General features: G+C 40.4%; 1 protein-coding gene across 9 annotated transcripts in view; it reads left to right on the top strand.

The window, feature by feature from the left end:
- The window catches only part of MCTP1 (multiple C2 and transmembrane domain containing 1), a 287,020-nt gene extending 270,253 nt beyond the window's left edge, over positions 1-16,767 (top strand). For all 9 annotated transcript variants that reach the window (XM_035310880.1, XM_035310874.1, XM_035310876.1 and 6 more), the window contains 4 exons: positions 6,914-7,023; positions 10,085-10,194; positions 13,774-13,871; positions 14,630-16,767. In XM_035310880.1, coding sequence (XP_035166771.1) covers positions 6,914-7,023; positions 10,085-10,194; positions 13,774-13,871; positions 14,630-14,701 — 390 coding nt within the window. In that variant the 3' untranslated portion in view covers positions 14,702-16,767. The remainder of the gene's footprint in view (positions 1-6,913; positions 7,024-10,084; positions 10,195-13,773; positions 13,872-14,629) is intronic.
- Positions 16,768-24,988: the final 8,221 nt, after the last annotated feature.

Here is a 24,988-nt window from a genome sequence, read left to right as displayed (position 1 = left end):
CTTTAAACTTTTAAAACAGAGCACCATAGTATTTTGATGATGCACGCATGGTGGCAATGAGTGGACAACTGAAATGCGTGAGTCTAATTTAGATGAGTACCTCAAAAGTTCAGTCAGTCCTTCACTCTTCACTTCCTGATTTCTCTGTTTCTCTCCTCCTAACCTGAGTTAAGAATTTTTACTGTAGCAGGTATGACATGTTTCCAGGCACCTTCTTTTCAGGCTCGGAATAGTGGGGCTATCTTACTGAAAGTAACTCCTCCTTTCAATAGATCTACCAAGCTCTTTCCTTACCTTTTAAAGATTATGTGAGCTCTGAGATTTTACTTATTTGAGCTTTGAGCTTTCACTTATTTGAGCTTTGGGCTTTTTACTTTTGATTTGTCATCCTTCACATCACAAGGAGACCAGACCTTGAACAATTACATTAATGAACCCACACTGCTAATTGCAATTGTGCATTCAGCATAGATAGAGGGTAAGTGCTGGTAGAGTCTCTGGAATTTAAAATCCATCTGTAAAGTCATGCTCAAAGTTTGCTTGTTGGTAGAACTTCAAGACTGTATTCTATCTAAATTAGCTATTGCAATCGGCCGATGGACAATACAGCAAGATTCCTGCTTTATCCTCTGCTAAGTGGCATTGGTGTGACTGGATGCAAGAGGAATGCTAACGAGACCACTGCTAGCCTCCAGTACAGTTCTGTCTTGCATGAAGTAAGAAACTCTCTTGTTTAAATATAGTAGAATAGGATAAAGGTGAAAACAAGAGGCAGCTGAGGGAAAAAAATCCAGGATTTTCAAAGTTGAACTTAAAGCAAATGCAGCTGGTGGATTCCCATCATCTCAATGCTTAATCCCACAGTCTGGGATTCTTAATTATTTAAGCCTCCTACCAAAGTAATGTCAAAAAAGTTACACCATTATTTGGCATGACTTTTTGCCTCTGAATGTATCACCATGAACAAACAAGCTTCCATCCTTTTCAAGAGGTATGTTTGCTTAGACTATGTATGAAATGGATATCTAAAAATGCTTACTGTTAGCCAAAAAGGTACCATGCAATGAAAATCTAAGTGTTTGTTTCCTCACACTAGATGGCCCTTCAGTGAAATGGCATGTCACTCCCCTAATGGGCTCTATTGTGTTAATGTTCCTATTTTATTTGGAGTGCTACCTTCGCTGTACTGAAATGTGCAGTGAAGGAAAGATCAGGAAGGAGCTGCATTGAGCAATACCGTGCAACTTAGCAGGAGAAAGAGAAAATAAATAATATTGGCCAGAAATTTTTCCTTTGAACTATATAAGAATTGCCATTAAAGTTCTTCTCTACTTCACAGAAACATCTAGCACCATTTTTTTCCCTAGAATTATTACTGCTATTCTTGACTTTTTTTTTTTTCTGATTTATATTTGTTATAGCACTGCAGTAGTTCATTATGTACAATAATAATAATAATAATAATAATAATAAACTAATTATATAGGTTGTAGTGCCAAAAAGTCACAGAAGGTTCAAAATGATTTTTATCAACTCTCACTGTATGTTTGAGGAAGAACAGATTGTTGTAATATTCATGCTCACAGGCATGATGTCTTCCTAAACAGTGAATCGTCAGTGTTTTTGTCCACATGTTTATATGATTCCTATTGTGCCTACTTTCTGCTGTTTTAAATATTGAATGCTCAGTAGGCAATAACGTTTTATTGCTTCTTTCTTTAATAATCATGACCGCAAATATCATTTCCCTCTGTAAAACACAAACCTTTTAATAATGATGTGGTTTCTTCTGTATTTTAGAAATCCTCATCCTGATTTCCATTTGGGCATCAGCAATTATTTTCAGTCCTGTTCTGCATGCACTGTTCTCTGTGGTAGAATGCACACATAAAGACCCGTGTTAGCAAGTAGATTTCAGAGACGAAATTTTAGGATTTGAAAGCAACTGATTGTTTTCTTTTAAATGCAGTCACTGAATGTGCTTCACCAGGTAAAAAAAAAAAAAAAAAAAAAAAAAAAAAAAGACAAAAGTGAATTCCAGTTTAAAAAATCAGTTCTGATTCTCTAATGTAACCCTGAGATTTGATGTCCCTGTTAAGTTGTGCGAGCACTGTGAGAAAGCCTGGTCCACCTTGTTCCCTTTCAGGGTGGTATGAGTAATATCCAGGTGTTTCTATTTATTGTTGAGGATGCTAAGGGTGGAACACGTGCTGGTACCTGTCTGTCTGGCATGCAGTCAGTCACTATTTAAAATAACTAAAAGTCTGGGACCTGAAGAGTTATGAGATGGTTTCGTGGAAGGGTGGGATCTTATAAATCGTTAAGCTCCCCCTGGAAGGTTTTAATCTCTTCAAGAGTCTTCCCAGAAGTGATGAGACCAAATGGTTATGGTACTCCACAGATGGCACCCTTCAAGAGGGAAGAGCAGTTGAAACAACCTGACCCTCTCAGTTCATTACAGACATAACGGAGGAGGCCAGTCTCAGGTCACCCAGTGCGCCTTTCCAGGTCCTCTAGACCATGCAGCTTCACCTCACGATCTCACTTCCAAAGTCAGCCTGAATGTAACAGTATCATCAAGGTTTTCTGACCATTTTCCCTTTCCCTGAGGAAAAGGTAAAATAATGACTTACCCGAGGATCCATCACCAGGTCTGAAGCCTTTTGATAGGGGTTCGGAAGACCTGGAGGAGATCAAAAGCCTCCAGAGCTGGATTAGTGTAGGCCTGCTGTCTTCTTCTTATTGGCCTTCCCAGAAAGCAGAGGTTAGAGCCTAAGAAGTAGTTGGTGAGGCCATTAATCCCCAGTGACATATTTTTGAGCAGCAGCCAGGCCGCTGTCTGCGTGCCCTCTCTGAGAGGTACTAATGAATCCTGCCAGTAAAGGGGAAATGCATTTCCTACCGACATGTCTGTGTCTACTCCGCTGGTTTTCAAAAGGAGGTCTCCACAGGTGTCACACCCCGGCACACGGCCGAGACTCACTCTGGGGGATGACCCGTGTGACTACAGATGGCGATGCTCTACTCTGGAGGACAGCTGTTAGTTGAAATAATCTGCAGCGGTTCCTCATGGAAGCGTTCTTCCCCTGTTCAAGTAAGAGAGAGCTATGGGTTTGCTACTAAAGCAAATGGTAAAGGTGATTTCTCACCAACCTCACTGTCACCGATGATTTTGTAGCCGTAGGTAGTGGCCCATGCAAAGAGCAGTGCATGTGTCCTGTTGTGGTCAAGTGACAAGATCAACAACAACATCTTCTTACAGCTTACCCAGTATATACTGTGGCTCTCAGGCAGAGATGGGGTGCTGTCCTTTCTGTGTTTCCATCACAAGTTAGCCAGGCTTTGTCTCGGTCGTTTTGCTTTGCACAGAATTTATCATACTCACTTGCACAGCGAGGGGTATTTATGGAAGATCCTTCTGGAGTCTCTGTCTTTTCCAGACAGCATCTCCTTGAAGTCTCAAAATTTACTCGTATTCTTGATAAAATGCTCCTATGATTCTTGTTTTTAAGACCTGTCTCTTTCCCTCCAACATAGCAGTTATTAATAGGACAGTTATCTACCAGAGGCAATTCAGAGCTTTATTCTCTATATTAAAAATGTCTCCTTTCACTTAAAGCTCTTTCTTTTTCACTACTTTAATTCCATTAACTTCAGCAAAGTTTACTTTTGAGTCTGGCTTATTTATTCTTCCTGCTTTCCCTGTCTTTTGAAATGTTTGTTTTGTAAATGCACTTGAACCTAGAGAAGAGAGAGGTTTAGGGTTAGAGATATAATCCTTTCCTAAATCACCCTATTTTATCTCATGGGATCAGAATCCTAGCCCACTGAGAGATTCAGGCAGCATGGTTTGTATTCAGGGTTTGAAATGAATTAGCTCCACAAAGTCTAGAGGAAACCATTTACTTCATTTTCACCAAAAGAAAAATACAGTTATAGCTGAAAATCATATACAAGAATTAAGTATAATTATTGGCCAAGCACTGTATCAATCTGTAATCTACAGTTCACTATGAAGTAGGAGGAGGACATGGCTTCAGTCTTTGGGTTCGTTCTCTTTTTTAAATTCAAGTCAGACTATCAGCATCAATTTGACATTGCTTTCACAGTTTACGCTTAAACCCATCCCCTAGCAAACATCTTGCTTTTCAGATACCTTAAGCCTTCTGCAAGCAAACAAATCATGGAAATTAAATAGTAATAAAGCTGTTGATAGCTTTGTATAATAAATTTTATCTACTATTTAAATGGCAATTATTTCCAGAAACTTGGCAATTGTAGCCATACAAATGATGAAATTGATTCCAGTCACAGCCCATCTTTCTTTGGAAAGGAAATACCAGTAGTGTTTGAAAAATGGATTATTAAGAGCCTTGGTTTGCTCAAGGTGGCTCATATGTTGTATTTGCTAACACAGCATCTTGCTGGAAGAAAATAAACGCAGCTTTTCCCTAGCCCAGATTATTTTCTCCACAAATCTTTGGAGCAGGAAATAAAAAACATCTAATAGTTCTGGGGCATGTGGAATTAGTTTAAGAAAAGCTGAGCCCTGATCCTTTTGACCGCCTCCACTTTCCTGTGCTGTTTTGTCTATTTCTGCCTCAGAATATGTCAACAAATTTTCTTTAAGTTCAGAAGGTATAGGGAGGGTGGAAATTGTAATTCTTTTTCTGTCTCTTTCTGTCTCTCTCTTTTTTTTTTTTTTTTCCCCTTTGTGTGTGTGTGTGTGTTTGTTTTAAGGGGATGATTTAAAGCAGATGTATTTTCAAAAAAGGTACAAGTTTGCCTTGTAAAATATTTGTAAAGAAAAATAACCTCAGGACCTCTTAAAGTAAACCCTGTTGAGTTCTATAGATATCACAAAAGGTACTATTTTTGTTACATTGACATAATTCTTTTCTCACACAATTTGATTATAAATCAAGATAACTTTACAGAGAGGACTGAATCTAAACTGAAGAGACAAAGCTGATATGTATTTTAAAAGCAGACAGATATCTGTGATTTCTGTATGGCTTATTGCTTACCTTTGCAGTACTAGAAAACAGATTATGCATATTTCTCCAGTACTGGAAGTATGTTTTACATGAATGAATAGAGGAGATATCTCTTTCCTGATAAGAAATGAAATGCACTGGATATATGCTGCACGTCCTCAGAAGCTGTATACCTGAGGACAATAACGTTCTCACTGCCAAGGCTTCAAGGATGTCATAAATACTACAGAAATTATATGAAAAATAACTCAGTGTTGCTGTACAGCACTGGATGTGGTTGCTATTGGTGGCCGTGATTATGGTCATCCACAAAAACGTTTCTTTGTGATGCAAATATTACTCTTAACTGAGAACATAAGGCTTCTCATGTTGCTTGAGAAACTGACTTTTCTCTTGTCTCTGAGTTGTTTTGTTTTCTTAAATTACGCTCCGTCACTGGAAGTAGTTTTGCCATCCCTGTCTGTCTCCCTCTCTCTCATGATTGTTTATTTTTCGACAATCTGTGTTTTGTAGCTAAATTCTTTCAGCATCTTTACAAGAAATCTTGACAAAATAGTTGCAGAACCAGTGTCACTAGAATAACTTCAGATGAGTTAATGTTAAATGATGTTTTCCTCATCCAAGCTGTTTATAAAAACAGCAAAAATTACAACAGAATTAGTGAACCAACAGACTGGCTGCTAGTTAAGCATCAGAAAAAGAAAAGAAAAATGAAATGTAACCTATGCCCATTTCTTAGGTAGTAGACTTTGGAGTTGATTACAGAGAACAATGTAGTATGTGGGTTTTAGTGGCAAAATACTAAGCAACTATTTTATCAAATATTTTGCTGCCTTTTGCAAGTCTTGAAATATTTTTCATTGCATTTCTTATTTTGAGAAAACACTAATTAAATTTGAACTAGATAGCATAATATGTCATCGATCCATTGGAAACGTTGAACTTTCATTTTTGACTTTCCACATAGCCCAGGAAAAAAAATTAAAAATGTCAGTTTTCTCTGTGGGGCCTAATTTTAAGCCCATCTAATTCTAATTTTGTGAGAGTACATTTGGCTTTGTGTGGACTTGATGCTACAGCCTGCCTGGGTTTAGAGTCAGAAAGCTTTTTGGGGAGAAAGAATAGACTGTCAGAGCAGGAGGAGGCCCGTGTGAGGGATGGTCCATGGAGGGCATTGATGTGCCGCGCAGCACCTTGTTGGTGTCATCCACACCACCGATAGATAGATGGTTCTTCTAGGAGGCAAAGTCTGCTCAAGTTGGCAGACAGGAGGACAACATTTGCTCTTGGCAAATCTGTCAAAGACTGCAGTAAACATCTTAATGAGGGTGGGAACTTTTGGGAAAAAAATGGTCACTCAGTTTTTGGAAAAAAACAAAACAAAACAAAACAAAACACATTTCTAAGGGGAAAAAAATAATATTGGTGTTAAAGAAAAGAGAAACTATGGTTAGGCTTTTATATTTCTGTAAATTTATAGTTTTAAATCTGATAGCACGTAGAAAACCGAATAAGTAAGGAGATAATCAAGGGGCTTCCTAGAACGATGCCTCTCCTGCATCTTTTGTGCATTGTTTGTGGCTGCCATTTTATCAGCTCCTTGAGCCACAGACCGCACTGACCACACGGTAAAGGCAATCGGAGCCTTGTCTCCCACACATTTCACAAACTGGAGTATTAATACAGAAAAATGTGTTAATGCTGATGCAACAACAAACAAAACTGTGTGGTGCTAGGTATATACACAACATCTATTTATGATTTGCACTGTTTAAAGGACAAAGGGATAAATCTGTAACACATGCGCTTTTGAAACTTAATGGATGGATGCATGACATGCTTGTACAGCCAGATATTTTTATATACAATTACTACTTTTTCTTTTTCTTTTTCTTTTTCTTTTTTTTTTTTTTTAGGACAGTGAAAAAAAAGGATTTATGAATAAACTGTATGCCATCCAGGAGGTGTGTGTAAGTGTCCAGAATGTCCTTGATGAAGTGGCTTCCTTTGGAGAAAGGGTAAAGAAGTAAGTGCTGTTGTGCATGCTGTATTGCTCTCCATGCTGAGGAGCAAAGTGTTAGACCCCCATACCCTTTACCCACTCCCTCCTTTTTTCTTTTTTCTTTTTTCTTTTCTTTTTTTTTTTTTTTTTTGGCGGTGATTCCAGTTTTGGCCAATCTGTTGTTAAAACTCATCTTACTTTACTTTGTTCTATGGCAGCCCTGAGTTAATAACAATCCAGTCATGTTAATTTTGGAATTTGGAAATGCATTAATTGGGGAAAAAAAATCAGAAGTAAGGAACTGAAGTGAAATAGAAAGAGAATCTTATTGTAAGTCCTAACAGTAGTTATTTAAAAGTACTAATAAAAATGCAGTTTTGAGAAAGGAAATAAGCAGAGCTGAATCAGGATATCAGAATTTAAGAACATATGTATGTTCAGTTGCGGGAAGTGTTCTATTTATGTGAGTTAGCAAAACCTTTCCTCCTGGATTATATGTAATTTATAACAACTAATACATGATATATAAGAATTGCCAACAAATTTAGACCTTAAGCAAGAGAGGTTTTGAGATTTATGACAGGAAGTTTGGTGTATTTTTGGCATGGTCACTGAGCAGCAGTCTAAGGATTTTTATTTGAGACCAGAAGGGTTCCAGAAACGCTGTCAGCTGAGAAGCAGGGACAGAATTGACTTGGCTTTCTGCCCTCCGAAAGCTGAGAGCAGAGCCTTGCAAGATGAAAAGTTGGGAGCAGAGCATTCACAACCTCCTTTCCGCTGCGGGCAGGAAGGGTATGCAGAAAGGTGACCTGCAAGCCGTACGGAGTTAGAAAACCTTCACAGGAGACTTTGCTGTAAAGTTTCTGCCGATGCGCTCAGCATGTCTTAAAGGAAAGTTAAAGCTGTGTGTTCCTGCTTGTTTGGGGTATGCTCTACGAGCACAAGGCAACCTTTTCTTTTTTTTTTTTTTCTTTTTTCCTTCCTTTTTTTTTTTTTTCCACTGCTCCGTGCAATGTGCCATGCCTTGGTGTTCCCAATTATGAGACCACAGTTCATGCGAAAGGATATGGCCCCCACATAAATAATGTGTGTTTTAAGGGAATTTTAGAAAATTGATACATTGGGTGGAGGTCAGCCTGCAGGGAACATGAGAGTCATCTCTCCTCCTGTTCTGCCTTGCTTTTTTTAATCTATCAGCGATGGCAAACATATCAGAATCAGGGTGAAGCGGAGGTTGCCACTGATGTGTTTAAGAGCAAAGGCTCTAATGGGAAAACCTGGGAAGCATTCCCATGGGGACACTTCCAAACAGGCCGCATTCACAGCAGCAGAGGCAGATGTAAGCACATTATATTGCACAAGTTTTCCAGACAAGCAAAATGAGCCTCTGTGAAAGAAGTCTTTTATCAAAAGGCTGCTTACGGAAGTTGCCTTGATGATTAAGTTTCTCGAATCATGCACTTTGGAAGTGGGGTTTGTTCTATTATATACCAGATGAGAGGAACAGAATTTTCTAAGCAGAGTGAGACCGAATCTTTCTATAAATCTTTGTAATTTGTTCCTAAAACTATAATGGGAAACCTGTACTGAATGCTGTGCTAACACAGCACATAAGGAGGTTTGCTAAGTGAGGAGCCAGTGTTCCCACACATGGCGTGTCTGTGATCCATTGCACAAAGCCGAGTCACAGGAACATGAGCAGACCCTCAACCTTCTGTTCATCCCAAATGCATGCAGAAGAGGGGAAAAGAGCAGGTGTCCCCTGAGGAGAAAGGGAGTGATCCTACACCAAGTGACACTACATAATGTTCACTCTGGAGACATGTCAAAATTGCCAGGGAGAAAAGAAGACAAATAAACACAGGAAGCCAGAGCTCATTATGAAAAATATGGCTAGCAATTCAGATAATTGCAATTATTCAGCCAGAGAAGCCAAAATAATGTAATCACACTGATTGGGCATATAGTTAGTGGTAATACTTTAAAGAGTATCATCAAGCTACTTAGAGCCAAAGCCACATTTTCCTTCTGGATAAATGTCATGCTACACCTTTGACATGGTGGTGCCTTCAAGAAATGATCCCACTTAGCCCAGCTCCCTTTCACTGGTGATCCCGTGGGACACGTGTATTAATTGGCCATCTGGCCTTTATCTCTTCCTTGCTTGCAGAGGTAGGAGGGCCACAGCGTGGCTGTTTCAAGACTCATTAGCTTTCACCTCCTCCCTGTCCATACCTCAACCTCTGTAAAATGAGGTGATCAGCAGTTTTTTGTCACACCGTAGACTTTTGGACCCTTATTAAGGACATTTTTAATATGGGGCTTTTTTGTAAAGTGCCCTGAAACTCCGATGGGATCCCAGAAGTCTTCTTCCTCTATTTTTGAAAAATACACATTTGATTTGATTTTATCTGTAACGATCAAGTTTTTTCTTTAGCTTTTCCTGTAATGTACTTTATCTTATCCCACTCCCTCGTATTTACTTTTTTACCTTCCTTCATTTTCCTCCTTCCTCATTTTCCCACTCAGAGTAGGTGTTTTTGTCTTTCTTTCATCCCCTGCTGCTGTATTATCCCCGGTTTTAGGACCAATTATTCTGTCCCCTCCTTTTCCCTAATGCTTTACCTGTTCTGGTCAGGAAAAAATGAGTGGAAGATGAGGATCTGTGCTGCTTGCACCAGTACATTTGCAGAGACAGAAAATGCTTCTTCTGTCCAAACCTGAAACTGGGGACAGGCACTGAATTTTTCATAAAGTCGAGTAATGCTTCTTCTGGAAGATGGGTACAGCTGGGCCAGGAAAGAGGTGCCATCCACTGGGGAAGCGGGTGACACTGCCATAGGCAGGGACGCCACACATTAGATCAGGTTTGCCAGGGCCCCATCCAGCTTGGCCTCGTACACCTCCAGGGATGGGGCATGCAGGTCCAAACCCTGCTCTCCCTGGTGTCCAGCGCCCATGCTTTCATTTGTAATTTCAGTTCCTTGTCATTGATGGAAACTGGCACTCCTCCCCCTTCCTATTCGCTCTTTTATTGACTCTGCTGGGTGACCAATGCTCTGACTTTTATTAATTTTTCACTTAGCACGTTCAACTGGACTGTTCCATTCTTGAGCTGGCTGGCAATAGTTGCCCTCTGTGTGTTCACGATCATCCTGTATTTCATTCCACTGAGATACATTGTCCTTGTCTGGGGTAAGTAAAGCCTTTTTTTTTTAACTGTCTGCGCCACTTAGAAAAAAATGTTTTTTAAGGGATGAATTATATTGTCAGTACTTTTCTGTATTTATGAACATGAAGCTGCTCCATGATGGAAACAGACAGGTTAGTTAAAAATCACAACTGCGTAAAGATTTAGGCCCACCTGCAAAATGCATTTTTCTTGGCTGGCATTCTAGACTTCATCATACTATAAACATGTAGCCATGAGGATTCTTCATATATCAAAGCGTAGCTTTGTCTAGATATTACTCTGATTTATTTTCACCACTTATACACAAACAGAGGCATTTCAATCTATACAGTGCATTTAGGACAGTATGCCTTTTTTACTGCAGTACTTTATCTTGTGAAAGTGTATGTAAACGTAGCAGCAAGAAACCTGTTTGAAGGGTCACCTTTAGTCTGACAGAAGGGTGCATGTGCTATCTGGCCAGTTGGTAATGAACAGAAACCGAGGGGCTAGGGCAGGGGACTCCGGGCAAGAGAGGGGCACTGCAATTGAGCCAAGCTCTCATTACTTGTCCTTATATTTATCCTTTATACTGATTTTAAGCAGTACCGTTACTTCGTCTGTTGTAAATAATGCTCTAAGTCTGTATTTGTTCATTTATTTATACATCTTACATCGCCAGCAGCTGTACCCTTACTCAGTCATGTAAACCTATGAAGAGTTAAAAACTTTCTGCAGAAAATAATCAGGTGTTTTACAAAAAGCAAAGAAACAAAAAAAAAAACTTTTGAATATTCAGGACACAACATAAAATCATTGTGCTGACTTTGAAGATTATGCTTATAATATGTCAGTCAGAATTGTTACAATTCATACAGTCTTTACAAATCAGTGCATCAAAATATATAAAATCGAGAAGGGTCGATAATGAAGATTTGAACAAAGCAAAATATGGAACTGAAAGAAGTGAGTATATGGGCTTAGTGTTAAGAATTGCCTCCGAATTTCATTAATTCCCCACATCATCACTTGGGTGCAGCCCAGGCTCCTAGTTTATTCCCAAAATTGCATGGCTCTTTGCACAGACACGACGGTAGGTCTTTTGTTTAAAGAATTTGGTCTATGTCCTTGTTCTGCAGTTTCTTGGACAGATCTTGTACACTCAATTCCATACATTCCGTTGATTTCCTGCAAGAAATTAAGCTTATAATACCCCCCCAAGACCCACAAAAATATTAAGTCTGCATTGTTGTGTGAAAGGCTATACTGACACCTATCCCTGGCAATACCTTGGGAGGTACTACACTTACCCACAAGTGTAAGTTCATGTCTCTGTCTCAGGTAAGGCAGAGCCTTGACTTCCAAACTCGAGTCCATGCCTCCTAAACCATGGATGAATAGCCTAATCACTGTTTTAAATGCACCTTGCTCTCTTTCCCTCTTTCTCTTTCATTTCCACCTCTCACAAGTTACCTAGTCATACAGCTTCAAGCATCTTTGGCTCATTAGAGGTTGCAGCTTCACAATTTTCATATTCATTTCAGTTTAGGCAACTTCTTGTTCAGCATACGTGTGGAGATACCTTCATTAGGTAGCTACTTCCCTTGCATCATGCTGGGAGATGGGAGAGGTACTGCGTAGCCGTTGTTCCAGCAGCCCAGACCTCCTTGAGGATGTATTGTGTTAGTGCAGAGCCATGTCATGCTGCACGAAGGGAGCAGCTCTCCTTTCAAAAAGGTCTCATTCCAAACAAATGCCTGTTTTCCCCATTATTTTGTGTTTCTAGCCTCCCCTGTGAATATACGTTTCCTCATCCCATGCATATGTCCTGCACTTAAAAGGAACGATCGCTGTGGTTTGACTTTCCATAGGAAATTGGGCCACTCTGTGGTGGCGTCTGCCCATTTCATTCTTCGGGGAGGTGTGTGCTTTCTTCTGTTGTGTTCTTTTAAGGAGAATTCCTCCATACTGTGGCTGGGCTTATGTATAGTTGTCTTTCTTCTGAGCGTTCACAGGGGCTGCCCGTTTTGGCCTGCCCTGGTGAGAAATCCTCAGTTCTTTGCCTCCTGCCCCTGTTTCTGCCTCGGCAGACTGCTGGTCCTTGAACTTGTGTAACATTAGTCACGATGGAGTAGGAACCACCTCTGCACTCTAATCCCATTCATAGCAGTGCACGGTCCTGGTAGCTGCTACAGCTGTTTATATGAGAGAATATAAAGAAAATAACTTCAAACTGAAAAATTTCAAGCTTTTAGAAAAGACCTAATCCCCTTGTTGTATTTTACTTCTCCTGCAGCATCCTGGTTCATCTGTTCTGCTCTTTGCTTTTCTCAAGCCCTGACTGTGATTTATTCATGCATTTGCTTTCACAGGGAGGCTGGCTCTTTTCAGTATGAGTAACAAGCGATAAGGCAAGGCCAAACCAAGTCCAGAATTCACCAGTGGGTGGTCTACTGGCCATGTGCAATAGACAGTGGGGTAGACGTTGAACTTCTCAGTAATTTGCTGCCGGAAAGGATCTTCTTGAACAAACTTCTTTGAATCCCACATATTCTTTAACAGTACTTATTGTTTAATCTAGCGATAAAAGGATTTTGTTGATCTCCTGTCCTCACCAAATTGCTGAGAATTCATTCAGTGGGCACCCCTGGCTGTTACCAAGCCTGCCGCTAGTGCACCGTGTCCTGAAGCTTAATGTCCTTGCTAAAGCTTTCTGAAAGGCCTAGGCACCAAAGACTTCTTGGAAGATAAACGGGATTATCTTATCTCTGATAGCCTTGATAAATTACACAGCGCAGCACATTTTCAAATGCTGTCCCAGCTTTCTGCTGCTCAAACGAGAATCTGTGCAGCTTGTACCATTCCTGGCCGTGATTTAGGTGTGTGCTCCCAGAGCCCACACACGAGATTCTTACATGAAAAGTGCATGAATCCGAGCTGGTATGTCATGGTATGTAAACAAGTTTAAGTTAAAAGCCTGCTTTTAGCTTAGTTTGGGGAGGATTTTCTTGGTGCCTTTGAACGCTAATTGTCAATCGGCAGTGTAAGGCTATGAGGTCTGGAAGAACCATTGTGTCCATTGGATGTGCCATCGGATCATCTCTATCTGTCATTTCCAGACAGAGGCTTGTGAAATCTCTTCCTTAAGCCTTCACATGATGAACTACTTCCCATCTGATTCACCATCCATAGCATTAGAAAGATGTTCCTTGCATCTAGCCTGAGGCTTCTATCCTGCTAGTAAGCCCCCTGTCACTTGTCCCATCACTACAGAGACAAAGGGTACACGTTATTCCCCTCACTCTTCCATCTTCTGTGTAATAACCATGGTTTCTGTTGTAAGGGGAGTTCTCAGTCAAATTTGTTTTAAAGACAGTATTAGAGGAATTAAGCACGTCACTTTACCTTGAATCACAGGGAAACACAACAGCAGGTAATGTCTTTTAGAGCTGGAGTTTACGGTTCATGCATTAATTAGTTAATGCTACTGTCAGACTTTGAAATTGATCCTAAGATCATTCTCAGTACTTTGTCATTAAATATATACACTGTTAAAAAAAAAAAGAATGGTGAAAGTAACAATTGAATGCTCACTTTTGCAGGCATCAATAAATTTACGAAGAAGCTTCGAAGTCCATATGCAATTGATAACAACGAGCTGCTTGACTTCCTGTCCAGAGTTCCTTCAGATGTGCAAGTGGTGTGTATATTTTTAAGGTGTCCATACAGTTGTTAATTTAATACGTGGCATCATTATTTTCTGTTTGTTTTGTTTTTAAAACTGATTGTTTTGATTTGACCTGCGAAAAAAAAAAGTGAAAATTTTTGGCTACAATTCAACTGTGACCATAAAATTCTTTAAAAGTGAGCTAGTTATGAATTAGAAGCTTTTGTAGTGCAGTACACAACCCCTTGTGAAGGTGCAAGCATTAAGATACGTTGGGCACATAAATCATCTCCAGTATCATGAAGATTATATGTTTTCCATATTTCTGGCTAATAATTTCGGTTCAGGACTGGTTTGAATAGTAGGTACATGTGCACACGTCCAATCTGAATCTGACCACCTCTGTGGTAGGCCTTTGGAAATAAGTATGTTTTTAGGAAAAAGATTACAAAGAATATTCATCCAAAACATTACAGGTGATACTCTTTATCTTCTCTTACATCTCACAAGGATCAGGAAAAAAAGAAGGTAACTTCTTAAAGATTACATCAGCACAGCTTTTTATCTCCTGGCAGGATTTTCCTAATCGTATTTTTTCTTCTTACTTTAGGTCCGTCGTTCTGTTGTTGTTGATTCACAGCTGTAGAACCCATATAGATTGCAGGGGGATAGTTTTCTTTTTGTTTTCTTTTCTTTTCTTTTGCCTTGAAAAAAAAAAAAAAAAAAAAAGAAATCTTTCTTTTTCTTGCCGGTGGCCACCTGACCAGCTTCTGAACATTGTGTTTAAACAGGTGCAATATCATGAACTGAAACAAGATCCCAGTCACAGCCCAAGCAAGAGGAAGAAAAACAATCCTGGCTAGCCAGCTTCACGTACTGAAGAAACTAGCATCTGCTGGGGGAAGATAAAAGGAGAAGCCTACAGCCTAAGCAGCATTTCCTGTCTCTAAGCTTTTTATTTATTTTGCCTTTTTATCTAACGGGGAGAATTTGTAAATACTGTATAAAGGCGTTTCTCATTGAATATATACTTAGCACTGTAAAGACACATTTGATGAAGGTTTCGAGTACAGCTTTTGCTGATTGAAAGGCTTGTTAGAAATAGTGTAACACGTTAAAGAAATCAATGTAGAATGGTAAATACGCACTGCTACTCAATGGTCAGAAATATCTGAAATACTCAAATCATGACAATTAAATCTACAAAAGGTGTAAATTTAAATCCGACTCAAAAATTCTGTAAAATTTTATTTGTGAACCTTAATATTTTTATCCAGTAAGTCACCATTACAATTTTCTATGTTTTATACATCTCAGCAGAAATACAATGTAGTGAAACCTACTGCACTTAAGTTTTAGCAAATTTTTTGAACTCCAGACTGTGTTGTTAACCCCTGGTGCAACGTATTCCTGTGCAGTAGGGCTGCCTGTAAGCTAAAGAGAAACACCAAATGCAGGTGTCTTTCTGGAGCTTCCAGAAGAACTTCCTGCCATTTTTATCATTCCATTATAAGACCTAAAAATCTCTGTCTCTCTCAAAATACTGCCAGGTTTGTAATTGATTGCCTGATTATTATTATTTTTTTTTTATATATGTACCAGTAATCTTAATTTGTACTACACAGTTTAGTGAATGAGGTCCATAGTTCTGCTGTAATGGAAATACTATCAAACTAACTCCATGTCGCTTTGGGTGTCATGCTATGAACACCTTTTGTGCACATAACTATTTTAATAGCGAAATCTTGCAGAAAATGTTTTTGCTTTCAGATCACAAGGTCATACTTATATGCTTTATGATATAACGCATTACCTGTTACCAATGTGAAATGTAGTGTAGAGGAAAAAAATGCAGTTGTGGTTAAACTGATATACCAGTTTTATTTCCTTAGCTAATAATGTAGTCAGTTCTTCTGATAAGAACTGTGCCCTACTGCATGGAAACTGCGTTATTTTATAAATTGAACAAAACTTAGAGTAGGAAGGTTTACATTTCAGAGGTTTTAGTGGCCACTTCATAACGAGTGCTTGGGGATATATTCTGATACCTGCTTGTAGACCTTCACGCTCAGGTCCCCACATAATGAGCAGAGAATTCATTCCTAGGGGACTACCTGTGCACAGCTCTTAGCCGTAGCTCCCAGTGACTTTAAAGGGGATTTTTGCCCAGGTGAGAGCTGCAAACTCCATCCTCGGGAGGAGTTCTTCCTGTTGCTCTCTGTGGGTTACCTCTCATTGGTTGCAATTGCTGATAAAGTTATATTGCACTACTCTAACAATACTTTTTGAAGAGACTATTTAGAAATACTTTGCAAGCAAATGTACATATATTTCTCTAAAGAATTCTATGTTAGCTGCATTGCTCATGAAAGATCATTCTGACTTTGTTTATTTTACAGATATGTTGATAGCCAGTTTCTGATATAACAGTTATTTTGATCTTGTTATTTGTATTTTTGAAAGAATGCCACTCAAGTAACTGCTCTGTAGAAAGTCTTGGACCTAAATATGCTCTTGTTACATCTTGATTCTTAATGAATTAATTTGTGAAGCTTACTTAACCACCTTTTCGTTACATGTTGCCCAAAGAGCAGCATACTATTGATGAAGAAAGATTCACTGATGAGCCTTTTTTGTTAAAAAACTAAACAAACAAACAAGCAAAAAATATTTCTACTTGACAAAGTGCGAATATTTGTTGCCAGTTGTCACTTTTGCAAAGTTCTTTGATACATTGCAAGCCTTGTATTTTCTTAATATTACCCTTCATTCTGTGTGCAATCTCCTGTTGTGTTTTTTTTATTATTATTATTATTTTTTTTTTTTTTCTCTGTACTCAATTTCAAGTGTCCTCTTTGGTGGTAATGTCTTGACTTATACACATTTACTGCATTAAACACAGTTTTAAGCATCTCTGTACTAATAGTAGGAAGCATCTTTTTTTGAAGTCCTACAGTTTCATTTTCCATGAGTGGCATGAAGGACAAGTGAGTGAAAGCACTTTTTTTTTTTTTTTTTTTTTTTTTTTTTTTGCAGGATTTCGGTGTTTTAAGCTCAAAAACATGTAAGTGAAGGGGCAGGGGGAAGAGGCCGTAAGTTCATTGAAACTGGTTAAGCTTTTGTTAATGCCTCAATTTTTAAAGCTGATCTCACTGGAAATGTAATGCACAGAAGTAGGACTGACTCAGGACACACTTTCATTAACTGAGGCTTCTCCTTGCCAAAATAGAACATTATATGTTTTAAAATAATTTAATTTGTCTGAGCCCCTTTTCAATATTTAACTTTATCTCTGTGGGAGAGGCCTCTTCAGAGATTTGATCCTGCCTTATACTGTAAATATTTCAACGTATCTTCAATTTCCAGTTTGGCTCTAAAGTCAACTTCTAACCTTGTGTGGTAACCTCCTAACTCATAACCTCCTAATTTGTCTGGTATTATTCCTAAATAACTTCTCCATGTGTAAACAATCAGGATTGAACAATGTCTTTCATTATCTTGAGATCCTTTCTGCTCTAGGGAGAGGAAGTTTAACAGCTTCATTTGGGTCCGCGCTTCACGCAGGTGTCAGAACACTTGGTGTCCACTGGAGGCTACTTGTCTGAGGTTCTGGTTCCATTTCTGCTGCTACCTCAGGGTACAATCGGAACATGCAATTAAAAAAAAAAAAAAAAAAAAGTGGGAGAATGAGAAATTCATTAAAAAGGCCACATATTTGCTAGTGCGTGCTCTAGCATCAAGAGGAAGAGCTGTTGGACCTGACAGCAATGCGCTAACGTATTTCATTCCAGGGTAGCCCAGGAGTACGAAGCAGGGAAATAAAAGAAAAAAAAAAATATTCTCTAGTCAGCATTAGACCACGTACCAGCTCAAAGCATGGTGAGACATTTGCAGCTCGCTCCCCAGCAGCAAGAGATCCCTACCTGCAGGAGAAGGGCGCGTTCCACCTACGCCTCCTTTCCGTGCTCAGCTGCAGGAGTCGTGCTGGCAGCCAGACGCAGGCTTCTTTACATTTCTGAGCCTGCTTCTCTTTTGAGGACAAACTTTTTCCTCCCAACTGGGCTAATTTCCAGATTGCTGTGCAGCTGCTTCTATTAAAGCTGCTAATCTCCCACCCCCACCTAAATTGCAAATTTTCAGTAACTACCTCTTTCTTTGGCATTTTTCTGAAATCTCTCAGAGGTGAACAACCAAAGATTTTTAAGACTTACACAGTTGCAATTATAGGTGTTTTTCAGTGTGAAGCACTGGATTTCCATTGCTTTGTGCCTAATTAGAGTACAGCATAAAAGGAATGTATCTTCTGACACTTAAAGGAGAAATTCAACTACTCCCAAGTAAAATGCGATCTTTAGATGTCAACCGAGAAAAAGTGAAGGCTTTAAAAGAACAAACTACTCACCACTCGGTCACTTGCACCTGGATGAAAGCATCATGCAGTTGGCCGATCAGTGGAAAGAGAAGCAGAAGGACTGAGGCTGAGGATGACGTGCATTTAGGCCCTGAGTCATTCATAAAGGGCTAACCTCCAGGTGGTGCTCTCCCTCTGCTCTTGGTGGGAAAAGATCCTTCCCTTCCTACCAGAAAAGTTATTCATCTGCCCTAAACAGCCTTTATCTCTCTGTATTTCTCCACATCTAAAATATCATGAACTGCTCCAGTTGGCTAGGCTTAGCCTTTGTTCTGAATACTACATCTCATCCCTTGAAAGCAGCCTCTCTCTCAGGGGAAAAAATAAATAAATAAAATAAAACAAAATAAAAATAAATAAGAAAAAAAGATAAAGTTGTAGCACAGCTGCTGCCCTCCATAGAAGATGTGAACAAGTGTAGGTCAGGTCATCTGATTGGGACGTTAGATACTTTTTGCTGCAACAGGCATTAGAAGCTTTTCACACCTTTCGTGTCAAAGTAATCAATCATTAGAAGGCATGTTTCTCACAAACTATGATTTTTAGATCTTAATTAAATTAAAAATCCATGAGCTATCACTGTGAAAAAAAAGGGGGGGCGGGGCCGGAAGGAGACGGAAAGGAAAGGAGTAGAAAGGAAAGGATGAAGGGAAGGGAAAAATCTTAACTATCCACTTAACTATCCATTGCACAGGAAACATTGTACTTCTGGAGCATAATTTCTTTTTACTTAGTAAGAACTTTAGGCTCAAGTTTTGCCAGATGTAGCCGTGGAAGAGGACAATTTCCAATTCTATTGAATCTTGAGAGTCCAAGTCAAATTTCTGAAAGTTTGAAATTGGCTTTTTTTTTTTTTTTCCTTTTTATTTTTTTTAACTAAGGGGTACCAAAAAATACATGCAGTCATGTTTTTTCTTCTCATCAGTCTCAGTGCTGAATTAAATTTAAATGTCAAAACCTTTTTTTTTTTTATATATATATATATATGCTTCAGATTGCACAATATAAAAGACTGAAATCCTTAGCTATGATTCATACAATAATAAAGATCTTTTTCATTTTAATATAACCAAAGGTAACATTCAAAATGGCTTTTCTTGCTCAGCTTTTGATTAAATTACAGTAGGTGATTAAAGGAAAGGCCACAAAGTTGATCATTGATATCTTTTTGATTAAAGAGTGCAGATTAATATCTTCTGGAGTCATTTAATAAGTTGATACTTCCTGGCCTTCTGTACCCTGACATAAAGACACATTCCTACAAAGTTAAAAGCCCGTTAGAGCCACAACTGATGCTGGAAGATCAGTCAAAAAGTAGCAAAGAAAGTGCAGACACATTGCATGATTATGCAAAAACATGATCAAGTTAATAGGGAGTGATAAGCACGGAGCAGCTGCGAGGAAGAGAACAAGAGCTGGAATTCAGCATCATCCCCTCTTCAGCTACTGCGTCATCACAATTGCCGCAAGTATCAGGACTTTGAAAAGAAAATGGAAATATCAAATAAATGCATCATTGCTAGATACTACAGGAAGGAGGGAGGAGAGCCATTTAACTAACCTGCAGCAAGGGCACCGCCGCCAGCCGGACACCGCTGCGGTCTGCACTGCCGAGCCCCTGCCACTGAACGAGGCACTGGGATCTCTGGTTCCAGTTCTGCTCCTACCACGTTGCGTTACTGACCTCGTTAATTAATGGCTTGGCGCACTGGACGTTCCCCTAATTTGCATGTTTCCACCCCCTAAGCCAGCCTGCTCGGTGTGCGTCTGTGCTTGAGTTATGACACAAAGGAAGATTTTTCTCTGCCTCCTGAACAAATACGGTAACAAAAGCTAAAAAATATTCTCCTTTCCCCCAGGATGGACACGTAACAAGCTCGACAAGAGGTCCCACTCCAAGCAGGAGGAGCCGTTGCTCACGGGCACAAGATAATGGCTTGATGAGAAGGAAAGGGCCTAGAGACTAAAGCAATTCCTTCCCTCGGCTAGATTTCTGCTCTTCCAGCTGAGGCCCTGTAAAGGCGTGTAAAGGAGGGAGAGGAAGGAGAGGTAGGGATGGCCCTGGATCATTAATAGCATTACTGGTAAACTGAATGGCTAGGAAGTATAACTTTAATTCTTGCAGATTTCTTTAAAGACTGGGATTCATTTAAAGGACGGAACTCTACCTGCAATAATGTGTGTAAATGTAAGTGCCTGACTTAGAAGGCAGTTCAGTGACAGGAATTGGCTGTGCCAGTATACACTCCTGGAAAGAATGGGAGACATCTTGGGAAAGAGCTGGGAGAAGAACACGTCGTGTTCTCCTGCTGCTTCTCCTCATTTTGCTTTTTGTTCTTGGTAGGCTTCTCCTTTCTTTTCCTACCCAGAAATTCCCTTTCTCTTATTCATCCTCTTGTAGACCTAATTCCTAGGTCTATGTTCACAAAACTTCACCTCCCTCTTCTTGGTACCCTGCATCCAGCCTCCGTCCACTCCCCTCACCACATCAGGGTTAGGCCCGGTCTCCAAGTTGGCTGTGAGCCCTTTGGGCTAGTGGTCACAGGGTGGTCTCTTCAGAGCACCTCGACCTCTCTGGAATGCAGAAGCAATTAAAGTCAGTGGTGCTGTTGACTGTGACATGTGGCAGATCCTGTGTGGAAACTCAGCAGGAACACGGCCCTGCCCCTACGGCACGAGAGCTGAGGGACAGGGGACTTCAGGAGGATTAGGCCACACACTCTCCTCGCAGTGACCCCCGCTGTCTGGAGCAGCATTTTTGGTTTCGACGCTCCAATCTAGCCTCTTCTTCCTGCTGCTCAGCGTGTTTTTACTGTTGTGGTGGGCGTCGGTGGGTTGTGAAATGTTTTGAAATTGTTTCCTATGAAAGTCAGTCTGGAAACGAAGATTATGAGATAAGAAAATCCATATTTAAAGGAAGCAAATCTCCTCTGGGAGTTGTATAACCATTCTATATTCTATATATTTATATATATATGCATCTTACTGTCTGCTACGTGATTCTGAAATGTCTGAGTTTACAGTCTTGCTCCATTCCAGTTAGATTTGTACCTCTGTATGACTTCTAAATCGAATCACAATGGGCATTTGACTTTGGAAAATAAATTAACAGAAAACCATACAAAAGCAGAAAACCTGTAGTTTCTGAAGCGTTGTGTTTGAAGTAGGTAACTGCAGCAAAGTATGGGTTGGAAGAAGATGCTCTAAGGAATTCTTAATGGTGGAGAACTAGTTTTCGTTGTGCACTTTGCTGTTCTCGGTTAAGTCCTGAGGTTTACAATTAAATACAGTCCTATGATTTTTACAGTTTGGCCTCTTTCTCTGCAGCACAATGCAGAAGCTGCACTTTGACCAGACACTCTGCAGAACAAACAGTGGCATTTTAAAAAGAAATGAATTTTTGAAGTAGTTGACACTTACACTTGATGCCAGAACTGTCAAATGCCAGGAAGTTTAAAGCCAGGGCTTCTGTTTACCTTTTGATTTAAGTTGTGATAAAGCAAAGGGAGAGGTGAAGAGAGGCTCTGGAGTCACGCAGTGAGTTTGCATCAACCTGTCACTGGTAGGAAATTGGGCTCGCGTATTATTGAGGATACAGAGAGTTGGGAGCTTGATGTGTGCAGTCTCTGGAGCTGCAGATGCTTGGCACAGCTGACAGTAGCTGAGATTATAAGATCAGGGTTATAACAAAGGAGCCATTAGGTGCACGCTTACCTTTCTCTGAAGGGGCTTATATAATGTCTGCCCTGCTGCCCTGTCTCCAGCTGGTGCATTAGCTCATTGTTTTTGTGAGCGCTAATTTAAATGACCTACTAAAAATGGAAATGGCAACAGTGACCAGGAAGGACGAACTCTCAGCCCTAATTCTGAATTTCTTGTGTTTTCTCCTTCTCAGCCTGAATATTAAACCCTTTTTTTTTTTTTTTTTTTTTGCTCTCAGTACACAGTTGGGGAAATGTGACAGACTCCGCTGTAGCTATTTGACAAGTTCCTAGCTTTTAGAAATACCAGTTCCTACACTGATATTTTGTTTTCATTCACTTGCACACACCCCTACAGGGCGCACATTCAGCTCAGTGCCGAACAGCACATATTCCCCTGGCATTGTGCACCCATGATGTAACACAGAAAGTCCATCTCACATTCTCTCACCAAGTAACTAAATTCTGGGGTGAAAACTATGTACAAATTCTCATATTATTTCCAAATAATGTGCTTTCGAAATCATTTCCCATTCCTACATTCAGTATTGAAAAACACCTGACAATTTGTCTTTTAATTTCAGCCCTGTTCACCCTTCTACCAGAGACAGACATTTAGCCATGGAATGAAGAGATATCAAGTGTGTGTGGACTTCATATAATATACACTGCTGCTAAGTGAGGAGAAAAAATAAAATAAAATTAACGCAAATCAATTTGTTAAGCCAGGGAATGAGGCTAAGTTGAAGGTGGGCAGGTAGGAGTGCTCTTGGCACTCCTGGCTGGAACTTTAAATAGAAATCTGAGTAACGTGGATTTAGCAGGTGACAGCACTGCTAAAGGCCTTGCAAAGCTTCTGTGGAGAGCATATGAGGTGTTCAGAAACAAGGGTCTTTTGAACGAGAAGGCTTAAAAACCTGCAAAGTTCAGGTTCAGAGCAGATCTGAAAGCATCCTCCCACTGAGCCCCGCATCCGACATCTTAACACGGGGTCATGCAGAAGAGCAGGTGGCTTCTTCCAGACGTCCCACCTGTCACAGGGAACATGGATGGGAAAGGCAGTCGAATGTGACAGCACTTCAGAAATGAAGAACAATCCTCCACATGGACTGATGAAATTCTTAAAATTTCTCAAAAACTGTGAAGGCTTTTTCTGGGCCATCTTTCCAGCTAATAAGAATCTGACTGCACTAGCAGAGGAAGGAAGCAGCTGCCTGGTGAGATGTTTGCTGAAGCCCTGAAAGCTTTTTGAAAGCTGGTGTAGAGAAGATGTCCTCTACCTGCAGCATGCAAAGGCCAGCGGCCGTCAGGCTGCCGGAGGGCAGGTACAGAGGTTCGGAGCTGTGCTGATGACAACCATAGCTTGGATAGCTTGAAGCAGACCCTGTGTGCCTCTCCTTGGCCTGGCTGTAGTGGGCATGGCACTTCGCAAGCTGGAGAGGTCTCAGTGGCCTCCAACGCACACGGCACATTTCCTAGCAGTATGATGTGGCCAACATGAGGCTATCCAGATGGGAGAGGAGACCTGGCTAACTAGAGCAATGACCTGGCTAACCAGAGATAACTAGAGCAAATTTCTGTCAGCTTGATGAAGAAATTGGTCCAGGGCCACTATTGTGGGAGACAGCTGAGGGAGGAGACAGCCTGCAGCCTCGAGGGTGATGCTTCTGGAGGGCAACAGGAAGAGATCTAACTAAAACAGGTAAATTCTTGTTTGCCTTTCTCATGGATATTACAGAGATAGCGGTCTAGTCTTCATGTGCACCCCCGCAGGAGAAAAGGGAACAAATGTTTCCTCCCCTTGAGAAGGTGCTCTGGCTTGTAGAGGCTTCTGGGAGAGTGTGTAGTTTTGAAAGATATGTGTAATACTCATTCTGCTTTCTGAAAGGAGTCTTCCACATAGGCACCCACTTTTGGGGAGATACATGGAAAACAGGGATAATGCCCTATCTCTGAGTAAGCAGACGGGATTAAAGTGTGCTGCGACCTCATACATCCCACTTGGCTGCCAGGAGGAATGCTTCAGCTCTTCATGCCAGCTGCAGACAGTTCCCTTTTGGTTTCCCTTGTGGCTTCATTCCGATCGGGAGGAACCTCGCTCTCCCTGTGCTGCTATACAGAAACCTGGAGAGACCTGAGAGTTTTTCCCTGGGTCTGGCACTTGCTAGAAACCCCATGTGTTCATATTCATCTGGTGTTTCCAGGGCTATACATCTGCACAGGCTAAGGAAAACACAAAAACTGTATTTCAATTTATAAAAGGGAAGCCTTTGAAATGGCCCCCCTTTTACCTGTTTGTATCCTGTCCGGCAAAGCAGGAGTTTTCATTTCTTCCCCTTCAGCAGGCTGGGACAGCACTCTCCAGCAGCCTGGCATCGCGCTGGTAATCTTTAATCTTATCGGTTCCCTCCCCGATTTTTTTTGTGTGTGTGTGGAGTTTGCAAAGGCCCATCAGGGAACAAGTAATTCTTCATGTTCTATGAACACTCCTGAAGCCAGAAGGGGTTGATAGAGAAGATACGTTATCATCAGTCCACATGGTATCCATATGAAGTTCAATCTCCAGGAGTTCAAGAGCCATCACAGATAGCGTGTCCCCCACACAGAGAGGGTGTGCTTTGAAAAGCTACAAGTGATGATTGCTTGACCACCTCAAGCTGCCAGATCGTATTTGTTCTCAGAGCAAAATTTCAACAGACATGCACGTATTGGGGTAGACAGCACAACGTCCTCTAAAGAAAAGAAGAGAGGGAGCATTAAAGAGAAACATGCCAAGTTTGAAGGCTAATTTGGCAAGTGAGGTAAACAACAAATCAGCAAGATAAGCTATTTAGTCTGCGGTTTTATGATTATTCTTTTTAAATATAGATCTCCTTATATGAGTTTGGTTTTTATTTTGTAAATCAGCTATGCTTTCCCTGAATTTTCGAAAGCACCATTGGTTACAAATGAGTTGGCGTATGGATAATTATATTAAGAGCCACTACTTCTTATGTTAAAGTACAAGAGCAAAGTGATTTAGATGTACTGGCCGCTAA

The sequence above is a fragment of the Oxyura jamaicensis genome, chromosome Z (assembly GCF_011077185.1).
Source record: "Oxyura jamaicensis isolate SHBP4307 breed ruddy duck chromosome Z, BPBGC_Ojam_1.0, whole genome shotgun sequence".
NCBI lineage: Eukaryota > Metazoa > Chordata > Aves > Anseriformes > Anatidae > Oxyura > Oxyura jamaicensis.
Note: the sequence above shows the minus strand (reverse complement) of the source record. Positions and strands in the feature narration are given on the sequence as shown.